This window comes from Ursus americanus, chromosome 9 (genome assembly GCF_024610735.1).
Source record: "Ursus americanus isolate L20-20 chromosome 9, mUrsAme1.1.p, whole genome shotgun sequence".
In the NCBI taxonomy this organism is placed as follows: Eukaryota; Metazoa; Chordata; class Mammalia; order Carnivora; family Ursidae; genus Ursus; species Ursus americanus.
This window is the reverse complement of record NC_142135.1, coordinates 69,596,180-69,610,948: the sequence shown is the minus strand read 5'-3', so window position 1 is coordinate 69,610,948 and position 14,769 is coordinate 69,596,180. Positions and strand designations below refer to the sequence as shown.

General features: G+C 40.0%; 1 protein-coding gene across 1 annotated transcript in view; it reads right to left on the bottom strand.

Annotated features, from left to right (window-relative positions):
- The window catches only part of TOX (thymocyte selection associated high mobility group box), a 293,528-nt gene that overhangs the window by 136,770 nt on the left and 141,989 nt on the right, over positions 1 to 14,769 (bottom strand). The window contains exon 2 of the mRNA XM_045789048.2: positions 9,082 to 9,147. Coding sequence (XP_045645004.1) covers positions 9,082 to 9,147 — 66 coding nt within the window. The remainder of the gene's footprint in view (positions 1 to 9,081; positions 9,148 to 14,769) is intronic.

Sequence of the window (14,769 nt, the reverse complement as noted above, 5' to 3'; positions counted from 1 at the left end):
GAGAACTAAACAGATGGCCTATGCTCTTGGTGTGTTCCTCCCTCAATCAAGGGGGCTAGGAAAAGGAAAGAGGGGCTCCTCTTTCTACTCACCATGCTCTCATAGGCAATTCCTACTTTTTGGACCTTTAGCCAGGAAACAATTGCAAGTGGATCCCTGAATATTTGAGAAGCATCTTGCTTCCAAAGGTCTTTACTAGGAAGAAAGCTTACACTGAAGGGGAGCTGAAGATAGGGACATGGAAGGAAAAAAAAAAAAAAGTTGGACACTTGGAGACAGTTCCCTCAGTTCGATGAAGATTAAACTCTTGTCCTTCGGTTACCCAGAGACAGGATCCTGGGGAAGAGTGGCGGAAGGGGTCTTCTATGGGAAGACCTCTTGTACTTTGTTTAGCTTCTGGAGGAGAGAAGGAAAGGTGTGAAGGGTGGGGAAAAGTGTACTAAACCTGGACAAGAAAAGTAGTGAGAATTCAGAGGAAAGAGGACAGTAGTGGTGGCAAAGGGGTGGGAAAGGCTGGAAACGACCGGGAGGAAGGAATCATGGCTCTGGGTAAATTAAAGAAGCAGGCACAGCACTAAACACCTTACCTTTGTACACCTTGTATGTGTGTTTGAACAAGTATGAAATATGAAACCGAAATTGGAATATGAAGTTGCTGCTTTTGTTGGTCAAAGATGGTCAAATATTCGCAATTTCATTTGGTTCAACCTAATATTTTTCAGACTATTCCCACACTTGTCACAGTACTGAGCAGTTATCTGAGTCCTACACCAAGGTGGCTGAGGTTAGTCCGTCAATGTCTTGACCTTAAAGTGCTGAAATAAAATGAAGCCTAGCTGAGCAAGGATGGAATTTGACTTGGGCATGAGGTCTTCCTCAGCCGGCATCCTGGCTCTGATATTTACTAGCTTTTTGCTGTTTGGCCAATCACTTTACCTCTGTCATCTTCACTGAACTGTTGTTAAGGATTAAATGAGATAATGTATGCAAAGCTTTTGATCAGTCCCTTGCCAGACCCTGAGAGTTGCCAACTGACGGCTTTTATTACTATTATGGCTCTAATTCATTCATTACCTTGGGGAGAGGGAAGGGCTAACCGAAACTTCTAGCCAAGCAGAAGCTTCCTACCAACAACACTGTCGTCTTGACAAGCAAGAAGTTTAACTGAAGTCAGCATAAGAAATAAAACATCTCAGGAGTCACAGGCAGAGGCGTCCATGTTTTCCCGAAGGCAACCTCCGTGTGGGGCTGCCAGCCCTGCCCCACCGCTGCAGTCCCATTACCGGCCCCCGACCCCATTCCTCCAAGGTCACTCTGCTCTGAGCCTTCAGAGAATAGCAACTCACAGGAGGTTTAGCTCTCCCTGAAGGAGAGCCTTCTGAAATGCAGGCAGACCCAGCTGCAGACAGGGAAGCCTCCATTATCGGTCTCAAATTGTGACCCTTGGAGCCCCTGTGAGTTTCAGACCAGCCCTATTCCATTTGAATGATCTGATGGTAGTACTAAGAAGTCTTTTGTTTGACTTTGCTTGCAACAGGAAACAATGATCACAGTGTATCAATAAGTGGCAAGGAATGTATGGAGCCTATGTTGCAGGACAGTCATTGATTAATTTCAAACGATCAGGGTTATAGTGATACATTTTTATATCTAAACTGTGAAACAATACAGAGCAGGAAAAAAAAAAACACAGAAAAAGGAAAAAAAATACGCATGGACATAAAGATTAAACTGAAACCTTGTGTTTCTGGGAAGTCTAGCTGAATCTGCTCCCAAACCGAGGAACTGAAACTGCAAAGGGAAACTTGACACTTTTTAAAAGGTGTTTAGGTGGCAGCTGAGGATATGAAGAAGGAGGTCTCAGGAGAGATATGGGTGGGTGGAAAAACCTCAGCTTTTCCAAGCCTCAGTGTTCTTATGCTAAAAATGGGCAAAATCGTTTCTACTTGACATATTGGCATAATAAAATTTCATTGTTTGTTTAGAACAATCTGTACGTGTCTTGGAAATGGAGTTGGCATAGACAGATGACATCATTCAACATATCTCTATTCTTAACTTGAAGTACCATACCTATTTTTTAGACATTCTTTAGTGACAGGTTTGCTATAGTAAATGCCAGACAAAAAAATCTAGCATGTTATATATTGCAACACTTAAGCAGGAAGGATCATTTAGCTCTTCCTAATTGTTCATACGCTAAAGACAAAAATCTACAAAGTACAATTGCGAACAAGCCAATGGGCTGTTCTCAAAATGGATCAAATCAAGTGTAGAAACCAGTTAGGTGGTGTACTGGGAGTCCCAGCACCTCTTCCCAGGGCCAGAATGTCTTGGTGTCACTCGACAGTTGCCCACTGAACAAACCGTCCTCCAAATGAAGCTCGATGGTTTTGGAGAATCTGGTTTTTTACCACTAATACTATTCCACTCAGATATTCTCATCATTTTTATCACTGAAATGCATTTCCCTAATGCTGGAAAAAAACATACTATTAGATAATTATCATAAAATTCTCAAGCATACTCAGCAACAAACATTCATTTTGTGAAATAAAAAATGAGTCTTATATTCACAAATCCCACAGCTTGGAAATGTATATGATACACAACATTTAACCTGTCAGCTGCCTCATTAGTGTCAATGAGTGGGAACTGGCAATCAGTAGATGGTGTGCTCTACACGTGTTTATGTTTTAAAATGTTCCCAAAATAGCTCTGCTCGAGAGGTTGATATAAAGCACTTCCACTGGACAAATGAATTTCAGTTTAAATCTTACGATCTACTTAAAGTTTTTTGGAGGAATCCATGTTTCTCATTAACTGATCCTTTATAGCTAATAGAGTCAATACCCCACTAATAATGATGATGATGATGATGATGATGATGATGATGATAAAGACTGGGTGGATAAAAAGTCATCTAAATTTCAATCCTGCCAATATGTAAATGATCACGAAAATATACAGAGAGACTGATGTGTGTTTGACTACCATGAGCTCTAAGATCTCTATTTGTATGGCTCCCGTGTTCAGAATCCATACAGCTATTAAGACATTTTTATAAACTGTAAGAAATATGTGAGCTATTTCAAGATATAATCCTGAAAAACAGACTTCCATGTAAGAAGCCAATTTAGGAAGAAAACAACATAAACAATAGTAACTTGTGTGCCCAAGTGAAGCATCTTTTTAATTTTGAGTAATGAAGATGTCAAGCCAAATGCTAGAGTAGTTTAACTTAATTAGGTGGCCTATTTTTCCAGGCATCCTTTCATTTCCCATTGAAAACTCGGCTTGTATGCAAGGCAACAAGAGCAATTTTGTCTGTAATGAATACCTCCGGGACTGCGCAGAGTAATCATTTGAATGTTGCGCTGAAGACTGGTTTGAGTAACTAGTTTGGGCTTGTTAAGATGCCAGACTTTGTCGGACTAACTAGATGACTCGAAGCGTGATGGCTTTGCCATTTTATTGGGTCAATGGTCAAAAAGTCAAGTTGACTTTACTCCTGAAATTTCTGCCAAAAGGAACCAATCTAAAAGTAATTGGTCTAATTTATAGTTCAAATTTATGTCACAATCATGGAAATTTTATGGCCCATAGTCAAGAGATTTTTTTTTTCCCCAAAAAAATGCTCTTTACAATATTATGCTTTCTAGGCCCCTTTTTCATACCTCATTTACACTCTAACCTAGAGAATTTTCTCATTAGAAAAACATGTAATTAAAAATATATAGCTTCTGATAGGTTTGCAGATCTCAAAACACTAATTCTAACAGTAGATTAAAGAAATCATGTACAAAGAGGAACTTGGAGAGTCCTACTGGTTCCACTGATACTGTATTGCTTATGACAAATAGCAATACAATAATTCTTGTAGGAATAACTGCCTATCATGATCTAGTTTATCATCACATTCATTCTTTCAGTCTTGTACTTGAAATGATTCTCTGAGGAGACGGGAGGGCTGGCACCTTTTGTTAATGTGTCGAGATATCGGCACCCAGGTGGAGAGAAGCTACCGCAATGAAATGGGCAGAGCCAGGTTTGCTAAATGGCTGCAGTGCCGGCAGGACTGAAAGTCGTCAGAAGCAGAAGACCCAAAGAGTTAATGCGATTTTAAAAAAGGTACACAAAATATTTTAACCACTTACTCATTATATTACAGTAATATAATATTACATACTTCTGATGTCAGACACTCCAGGCACAGGAGATCCAGGGAGACACAAGGGTAAGTCCTGTCTTCAAGAGCTCACAATCGGGTGGGCAAGACAAGGAAATGGGTACCAACTCTAAGATGCTACATGCCACAGAGGGGCATATATATACACTGATAACTCCAGCTTCAACTGGAAAGGCCTGGAGGTGTGTAAGGAGGGAAGAGACATGCATCGTTTAGCCACAGGGAAAGGAGAAATGGAAAGGTGGAAGTGAGGTGAGATGAGAGAAATTAATGAGAAACTGTGAGCCTGGGACTGAGGCAATAATCATGTAGAAGGAAAGAGGAGACAGATTCAAAAGTTGTGCCAAAAAAGTAGAATCAACACTATCTAACTAATTACAACACTAACTCAGGGCCGAGTGATAAGGGAGACTCTCGAAGTCTCTGTCTTGATGACTGGGTAGGTGGTGTTAAGTCTTATGACTATAGGCAATATAGGAAAACAAAAGAAGTTTGAGGGGTGAGGGAGTAGGTTGGAGGTGATGAATTTTGATCTGATGAATTAAGATGTGGAGTCTGAGTTGTAGTCAGGAACAGGTGCCCAGTGCAGTTAGAAATCAAACCCGAAATGCATGCGAGAGGACTGCCCTAAATATACACATTGCCCTTCAAATTGTATATTCAAAAGATGGGATAGGAAATGTATGTTCAGTGCTTAGTGTTAAGATTCTGGGAAAACTAATATTGCTTTTATTTTATCACTGTTATTTTTTAATCTTGAGATTTGAGGGACCAGATAAGAGACAGGATTTCAGTGGGGGAAGAGAAAAAAAAGCAGAGGGAAACCTGATCACAACCTGAAAATCATCTAAAATCAGATCTCAGGTCAGGACATTTAACAGTTAGGGTTTACCATGATGCTCAGAATTAACAATAAAAATCAGTTCAAGCTTAAACAGTAACTATTCATGGAGATAAGGAGGAAGGAACGAGAGTAAGAAGAAGAAAGGAGGAACGGGAGAAGGGAAGGAATAAAGGAAGCCAGGGAGTAGGGATGGAAACCAAACAGAAGGAAATGGTTAAGCAGAGTAAAAGCCAAGGTCAAGGAAGAAGTGACTTATTGAAAATATGGTTCAATCTGGTAACTTTCTTAAGAATTAAGCTTCTCCATGACCTGACACTAGAAAAATCTTCGATTCCCCCATCAAGTAACTATTTCTTGGATAAAAAAGATCAGTCCTTCTCTACCCTTTTCACACAGCACCCCAACTGAGGCATGCATAAGAACGTTTCTGCATTCAGAGAAGGGGCGCAGGGGAATGTTGCCAGTGTGGGTGGAAAGCTCAGAATGAACAGGTAGCCATGGAAAATGATATTCTGGAAACTACCATAGAAGAAGAAAGAATGAGAAAAAGTAACGGCACATATTCAAAACTAAACATAAATAAATAACCTTGGTGCCATAGAAAGCTGCAATCCAGGGACTCAGACTCCTGTTTCCTTTGATGTTTTTAATTCACATGAACACTTGTATCTTGAGTGGAATCACATATAAGGAGCCATGAAAGGTAGGGGCTGGAGAAAGGGCTTGAGGTTTTTCAGGGCAAAGAGAAAGGCCTCATAGCATGTGAGTCTGAGTGGGCATGGAAGATTCTAGAGAAAAGTCAGAGCTAAGTTGGGAAGCCCAATTCCCTCCTGCTTTGTTGTTGTATACTCTGCCATATTGGTCACTCAGACGTGACAGGTTAAGAGCCAGAAATAAATGAGTTTATGAAGGACTGTTGGTCACTCTTCACATCTGGCTTCCCTTTCTTTAACATGCTCACGTGTTTCCACAAACTACTTAGGAGGGAATCTGCAAGCTCATGAGGTATCAAGCAACAGGGGCTTCCTTAGCCAGACTCCGGAAACACACTAAGAAATCTTGCATCACATGCTTTAGATTCTATGCAGAGTAAAAAAAAAAAAAAGTTAAACGGTGTTTAAATTAAAGTACTGAGTGGGGTGCCTGGGTGGCTCAGTCAGGTTAGGCGTCTGACTCTTGATTTTAGCTCAGGTCATGATCTCAGGGTTGTGAGATCGGGATCCACACTGGGCATGCAGCCTGTTTGAGATTTCTCTCTCTCCCTCTCCTTCTGCCCCTCCCTACCCAACTGCCTGCATAGCACACACTCTCTCTCAAAAAAAAATAAAAAATAATATGGAGTACTGAGCTAGCTAGAGCTAGCTCGAGCACACGTAGAGCAAGCTATTAGAGGAGAAAATAGTCAATATTCCAAGAATGGAGCCAGGGAGAAGTGGAAATGTCATGGGTTTTTACTGCATATTTGTCAGGCCTATTATAAGGTAGTATACTCAATTTAAAAGCTGCCTATCAATTACAAAATTGTATGCAAAAACTTTTAAGGATTTGTATACACTAGCTTGAGAGGTATAGAACGCATGGAGCAGATAGTGCCAAAGAGCCCTTTGGGACTGTCTAAAAGAATATCATTAATTTTTACAGTGTACTCCCATTTCTGGAGTCATTCCAGCATTGGCTTTCTATAAAAATCATTTCAAGTTTAGAATTATGCTATTTGCTCGCAGCGACATCACAGGAGCAGTAGTGTACCATATGTTGCTACTTAGCAACTTAGTCTGTAAGTCCCAAAGCATGTACTGATTTGAAAATTGAACAGGAATTATAATTGTTGAGTGATGCTACGAGGCAAGTTGTCTTGGATTACTAAACTATGCAGATGTTTGATGTTATGTAGGAAAAGGAATAAAACTTTTTTTTTCCCTGTAAGAGGACTAAAATCCTATTTATGGTTGCCGAAAGGGGTAAATTGATTAAAATTCCCTAAAAGAATACCAGGTAATGAATTTTGAACACACTATATTACAGTAAACAAAAGGAATGTTAAGTGTAAAATTTAGCGAAGGCCATTCAACTTATGTAATTTGCAAAGTTCATTCCCCCCAGAGTACGTATTATCTTGCATTAGTCTAATTTTTAAAATAGCACATTTGAGAAACATTTTCAGATGTGCTACATTATTAAAAAATAGTTTGCTTCTGGCACACAAACCTGCCATATCTTTACAAAGCCCAAAAAGTATTTGGGGCTCTTTACTGTTTTCATAAATTATCTCTGGTATTTAAAACATTCATAGTAACTACTGGTTGAAATATTAAAAGAAATAATGTTAGTTGTTTGATTTTAGTCAGGGCTTAATCGTATCCATTGTACTTGAATTTAAAAATCTAAGGAGCCAAGTTGTTATGATGTATATGCTTTGAATTTCCAATCCTTTATCCAAAAGTCTTTAAGAGGGACATAATGATTCTCTGAAAGGGAGCAGCTGCTTTATAACAGCAATCATTTATTGAGTTTGTGTTTCTACTGTTTCAAACAAATTCAATTAGCCCTTACACTTCAAAACCCTAAAGGCACCAAAGAGATGATACTGGGTTGCTTTAATCTAATAGTAATACTAAACTTGTCAGTACAGTTTGGGGATTGATGGTTAGAAGAAAATTAATAGTAACATTTTTCATTTTTTAATCAAACAGTCCTATTCGCAGCTACCTATGGATCTCGGAGGCTACTTAGCCGAATGAATTCAGTGAAGGAAGAATTGTAAATGCAAAGCTCAGCCTTCCAAAGGTATTCTGAAAGTGATCAACTCAGTTGAATGGAAGGAAATGGAGTCCGGATCTTTGAACTTAATGATGACCTTCTCGTCTGAACAATATAGTGTGGTTTCCAGAATGTCTGCCAGAGAAGGCAGTGACGGTAATGACTTCTAAAGGCAAAGTTCATGGAGAGGCAGGCTTGCCTCTGTTTTGAGTTAAGCACAAGACATTTTGTTCTTAGAGAAATTTCAAAGCTTCGCAAAGTGCACCCCTAACATATACATTAGATTAATTCACTGACAACCACCATGAAGAAAAATAGAAGTTTTATTTTTGTTCTCTGTTCCCCCACCCATCCCAGTTATCAAATCTCTTTGGGCGGCTATGCAGGCATTGAAAACGCCTGTGTTAGAGTTTACGCCATAGTTACTGATACGTGAAATTTCAAACTGCCATGGTTTTGCTAGTCTAGAAGAAAAAAAATGTTCAGATCTACAAAATGCTCCTGAGAACCCTCCCTTGCTTTCACTTAGCCATGTGTTTATTTTTGCTTACAATGTCCTTACATGTTATGTGATGCTGGTACCTTAGGGCAGTTATAATTTTGCTTTAAATGCCCTCACCGGATTAAAGGGCCTGGTCTTAAGTATCTAAAAATAAATAGCCCAGAATTTACTTTTATAAATGTAACCATTTATGTTTTCGTTGGACTTTTGTTGTCACTTCTCATGATTAAATACCTTGTCAACCATTCCCAGGGAAATGGATACAAACATGCTCTTGAAAGGTTTCAATCATATCATGCATTTTGGCTTGAAAGCTACCCACCCAGTGGATCCTGAAAGCAGCCATATAGCGCTCACCGGCCACGTGATTTTGGTTATAAATGTAACATTGTATGGAAAACTGCCCCAATAGCTGATAATGCAAGCTCTTTGTGACATGTGTAGCTTATAATGATTAACTCGTCTATAGTCAGAAGCACAAATAACCCGCACCTGTAAAGACTTTATTTCCTAAAGGTAAAACAACTGTTTGGGAAAGATCATGCTGGCAAAACAGCTGCTTGCCATTCTGGAGAGGAAACAAGGTAGTATCTTTCAACAAATGCCAACTCCGGTGTTTTATCAGCTCTATCTCATTAACTGGAAACAAGGCTTAAATGCTTTGTTTATAAATTATGATTATTCCTGATTGCGGCAGTTACTGATAGTGCTACTCATTTGCAATGCAACTCTTTGAATTTGTTTAATTACAATTTGAAACAAGGCAGAGAAGATTAATTAACCCACCTGGCTGGCTGGCACATAGTCCTGGCTCGGCTCTGTCATGCTCATATACATGTTCTCACCGTCAAACTGCGAATGAAATAATAGTAAACATTCAGCAATCTTGACTGTGTGCATGTTTGTTGTTGCTGTTTTCACCATCAAACTGGAAAACAGTAGCCATAAAAAAAAAAAATACTGTGGTTGGGAATACGGCAAATCTGTCTTAGCAAGTGAGCCCCATCTTTTCTTTGATGTTTCTGTTGTCATCCTTCCTGACCCTGGATGTCAGTGATTTGGAGTAATTAGTGCTCTAGTAATTACAGCAAGCAAGCAAGAAATGAATGGTTTCCTTTCATCTGCAATCTGTTTTAAAACAAAAATGGCTCATTTTGCATAGCATGTATACAGACCGCAGTTCAGTTGTAATGAAGTATTAAACGAGTGCTGCTATACGCTCTACAAATACACTAAGGCACAGCTCAAAGCATTCTGAGTTCAGCTCTCAAAAGTGAAAAAGTGCAGAGTTTTTATAACAGGCTAAAACTGGCTTCATCTCCATAGCCTATGAGGAACAGTTTTACCTTTATAACAACACTTGAAAAGAGCACGTGGGACTACCACCGGGGCGAAGAATGATCACGACAATGAATACCCGTAAAAATACACAAGCTCCGCCATTCGACATTTCTCTCGGAAGTTTTTCAGACATACAGAATTCATGTAGGTATTACGGATGCACAGAAATTCATACACAAATTTATGAGTCGGGGACAAGAAGGGAGGAGGAGATTCAGGGGGTACAATGGCAGAACCGTCAGGTAGTTCAAACAACAGCGACATAACAACAACAACATACTTTTCATTATTTGGGTTTTCGAAAGCAGTAATCACTCCATTCAGACTTAATCCCCAGCTATCTTTAGTCATTTGATAAATGGGCAAAGCATTCCTTTTTTTTAGTTCGAAGAAGAATTTCCCCTAGGAAATAATCAAGTGGACTAATACAGCCAGCTTCAAAGAGCTGACTCTGAATATACTTTCATTGCCAGACTAATTTCAGACATGGGAACTTGAAAATCGGAAAAATGACTTCTCAAGACAGAAGAGTGTTACTGATGACGGTGCAAGTACACAGCTATAGGGATGTATTTTATATATCATCAAAAAAGAGAAATTTGTGTTATAAACATCACATTCCACCACCTATGAGCTGCTAATGTAAGAGGGTTGTACAAGCACTGGGGTGCCCCAAAGCCTCTGAACTGGAGCCTACAGCAGGTGGTGCCCTGAAGATTCACAGAAACAAGGAAAGACCTTCCTAGGGACACGGAAGCACTCACAAGGTGAAGTTCAAGGAACCAAAGGATTTCCTCACACATCCCTATTTATTTCACGTTCTGTGAACAAGCTTATCTAAACAGATAGAAAATCACTTCTCGAATGATGCGGTTGTTAGGACAGGTCAGAAATAGCACACTTAGAAAAGACCAGCTAGACATTTGGTCGCTTTGTCCTCTGGCTCAGGAGCCCTGAGTCCAACTGACTTACCCAAGGTTGCTTTTCCATCAGTCAGGTGAACGCCTTCAACCCAGAGATAGGCTAGCCCCAGTCAATGCACCTGTTACTGCTAACAACTCAAAACCTGACAAAAAGCATCATTCAGCATTTCTCCACCCCCGCCCACTGTTGGTTTGTTTGCAAATGTTTTTAATGTTAAGATGCCAAAGAACCATTTAAAATATGGACAGTTTCTCTGACTATAACAAACTCAACCGAACAGAAGTAGTGGAGTGGATCAAATACTCCGCGGCGCATGCATATTCTATAAATGTGTTACTTTCTATTTCATCTTCTCTAACTCATTTTCTAAATCTGGTGTCATTCTCAAGCCAACTAAGGCTTTGAAGTTTTGGTTTGAGTCTATCCAAAGTGTATGCTAATTGAGCATATTCAATGTTACTGCTCTTGATAAGGACTCTTTCCTCAAAAAGTACCGACACTTAATTAACTTTGAGCCAAGGCTGAAACAGCATTTTACAATAAAAGGTACGTGACTATGGGAATAGCTATTTTTTGGAGTACGTTCCTTGTCCCCATCACCTGCCTGTAGCTTTCCATGTATTAACTGATATGTGTTAACTGATTCAATCTTCACAGCAACCAAGCGTTAGGGATTATTATTACATACAATTTACAAAAGAAGACACCGAGGCACAGAGAATTTAAGCTAGATGCTCAAGGTCACAGAGCTCTTACGAGGCAGGGCTGCCATTCAAAGGCAGGCAGCTTGACTTTCCAGCACATGCACTTAACCACCAGAACATATAAACAGATTCTGAATTATAATGTTGAGTTAGCTATCAATTCTGAAAATAGTGTTGATAAATTATCAAAGCAGAGTGTTGGCAAGATCTCGACCCCAAGACACTGTCCAGAATTTCTGTGGCATTTTGAGACTTTCAAAAAAACAAGAGTCATAGTGAGTTGCCAATTTAGTAATCAGGCTGGCAGAATATCTCCAGATTATTTATAATTAAGCCTTAAATTGAGGTAGGATGGATGGTTTATTTTGTGTCAACTTGTCTGGGCCACAGGGTGACAAGACACTTGGTCAAATATCATTCTGGGTATGTCTGTGAGGTATTTTTTGGATGAAATTAACATTTGAATTGGTAGAATGAGTGAAGAAGACCACCCTCCTTATTAGGGGTGGGCCTCATCTAATCAGTTGAAGGCCTAACCAGCACAAAAAGGCTGACCCTCCTGAGAGTAAGAGGGAACTCCTCCTACCTGACCCATTGAACTGGAACAACAGTCTTTTCCTGCTGTCAGACTTGACTTGACTCATCAGCTCCTCTTGGGTCTTAAGCCTTCTAGATTTTGGACTGAAACTGTACCATTGGCTCTCCTTTCCAGCTTCTCCACTATAGTTTTGGACTTCTTGGCCTCCACAATCAAATGAGACAATCTCATAATAAGTCACACGTCCTGTTGGTTCTGTTTCTCTGGTGAACCCTAACAAAAAAGCTCTGAAAACATATTTCTAGAGGACCTCCCACGTAGAAACACACAAAGGGATGACATTGTTTCATGCTACGCTTGCTTCCTAGGGGAACAGGAGCCATGTTGCTTTTGCTGTGAGTCTCTGGGTGCACTGCATCTCAGTACATCCTACATACATTCACACCTCTTCGTCCAGAGTGCCTTTCTTCCCTTCTACTTGCTGAAATGTCCCTTACACCCCTTGGTATTTTCTTACACCCCGTGGCTTCCCTCAGTCAGGGCTAGGCTGTCTCCAGCCTCTGGGCTCCCCCAGGGAGCCCTCTGGTTCCATGTGGGTTTTGTTATTAGGAGCCTAACTGCACGAGCTGGGAGCTACCAGAGGACACACTGCACATCTTAGTGACCTTTGTGCCTCTATAGCATAGGGCCAGCACGTAGCTCGTCCTCAGGAAATGTCTAGTTACTAAAAATTAAGTAATACTTGCTTGATTAAACAGATTATTTTCCTAGAGAAGGTGATCACTTGAGAAGGGAAAGAAGATTCAACTTTTAGAAAATGGTTTGAAGGTTTTGGAAAGAGGTCAGCTCAAAATTTGACAGTGGATTAAAAGTGGTTACTCTAGAAGCAGAAGCCCTTTAAAAAATGTACAGAAATAGCTAGAACACCATTACTTAAATGCTAGATGTAGTTCTTCCTCAAGATTTTTATATAATTAAAAAACATGTAGATTGGCCAAGAATCAAGGGCCCTGGCTCTAAGAATTTTGAGTTGCCAAACAAAAAAAAACATATGTGTCAGAACAGGCCTAGTCATTCTCCCTGTGGTTGGACCAACTCTTGGGCCCAGACCCTATGCCCTCTCCATACACACCCCATCAGGTTAAGGTCATTGGTGTACTGTTCACAGCTCCATCCACCCACACCCCTTCCAGGAGCTGGTTCCAGGGATCCCAGCAGGCCTTGCAAGGATGCACCATTCTTAAAACACACCCCATGTAGTGGGCACATGTCATTTGGGGTGGAATTATAGTGCAGAGAGCTCTAGACTTTTGGTCTTTGAAAGATCCCTAAAGGCCTCATTTCTGAACCTCTCACATTATGATTGGAGAAACACACTTTTTATTGGTCACGTGGTCCGTCTGGGACTAGAATCAAGGTCTGGATACCTAGTAGAAGACTTTGCCACTATGACCTGCTGCTTTATACTCCATCACTCATAAAACCGGGGGACCAGACTCTATGACTCTTTGTATCAGTATATGGCTTGGGTGCATACTCCACATTCTTGAAGGAGCAGTATTTGCCTTATTACGTTAATGACCCTGCTTTGCTTTACCTGGGATCACATATTAGATGAACATTATTAATAACTGTTGCAATAAAATTGTTTTATTAAAAATAACTAATGATATTTCCTTACTCCTTAGGTTTATCACAGTTATTATTCTTAGAAGTCAACTGCATTCAGGCATTATAACTTTTCAAAAGCATACTAGGACTTTTAATTTCCATGTATTCTCAATTTAAAACCTGAAGCAAAGTTTGAAAGAATACAGAGCCTGGCTTATTTAAATCTAAATGTAAATGGCATCAACTCAGGATTAGCCTTTCTGACCGAGTGTTTTTATACTCTTTATTGTGTTTTTATTTCAAAGCACCAGGGGATGCAATCACATAAAAAGTCATTTATAATCTTCTACTACAGTTTTTTGAAATTGTTTTTAGAGGATATTAACCAAACCCATAATCCCAAAGAGCTTTTCAAACTAGGTAGTTATTATATCTTCTATTTAAAAACCGAAAGCAGACGTCCAACACTGTCTGAACATAGGGAATGATGAGCAAAAATGGGCAATATTAGGCTCCCCAAACCACTAAAGCCAGAAAAATCAAAGGCAGAATGTGAACTCTAAATCAATCACTGGCATTGGTACAGGAAATGGGATCTTTTTAGGGAAACCATTAGAGGAAACCCAGAAAACTGCTCTTGGGTGGGGGTGGTGGAGAACCTCACAGAATCCATGAAACAGTACCTCATTGTATTGCCTATAAAAGGGAAAACCTTACATTTCTGGGTGTTTTCTGAAGGCATATTTGATACTTTGATTTTTTTTTATTTCTTAAGAGCTAAAAGTAGAAATGTTTATAACAGGGAGTTAATTTGACATTTCTGAGAAGATCCATTATAATAAATCGTTAAGAGAGGGTAATCGCCCCAAAATAAAATATCTATTTTTGTGTTGCTTGGCTCCATATAAGATTATAAGTCATCTCCCCCCCACCCTGCTTTTTTGAATAATGAAAGAAATAACTTAAGTTTGGGAAGTGAAGTCAAAGACTTTTGTGTTTCATTGAAGCAAAGCATTCACAGGCCCAGGAACAATGTAGCTGATAAAAACAGCAAGGCAAACTCCTACACCTAGTACCCACCCTCCCATTCTCCAGGAACAAGGTCCAGGGACACCAGAGGGGGAATCTGTGTTTATTTATCTTGCAGCTTCAAGGCTGACTGTGTTGATGCAAGATAGTCTAAAGTAGCATGCCTCCATGCGGGGCCAGGCTGAAAGCTACTGGTTCTGAGCAAAAGGGCCGGAACAGGGGCTCACACTGACAGGAGAGGAGAGGGAGCAGAGCACAGCTCTCAGCACCCCGTGCAAAGAAAGCAGCGGCTCTGTTGGGGCTTGGAATGGACGTGCATTACAACCT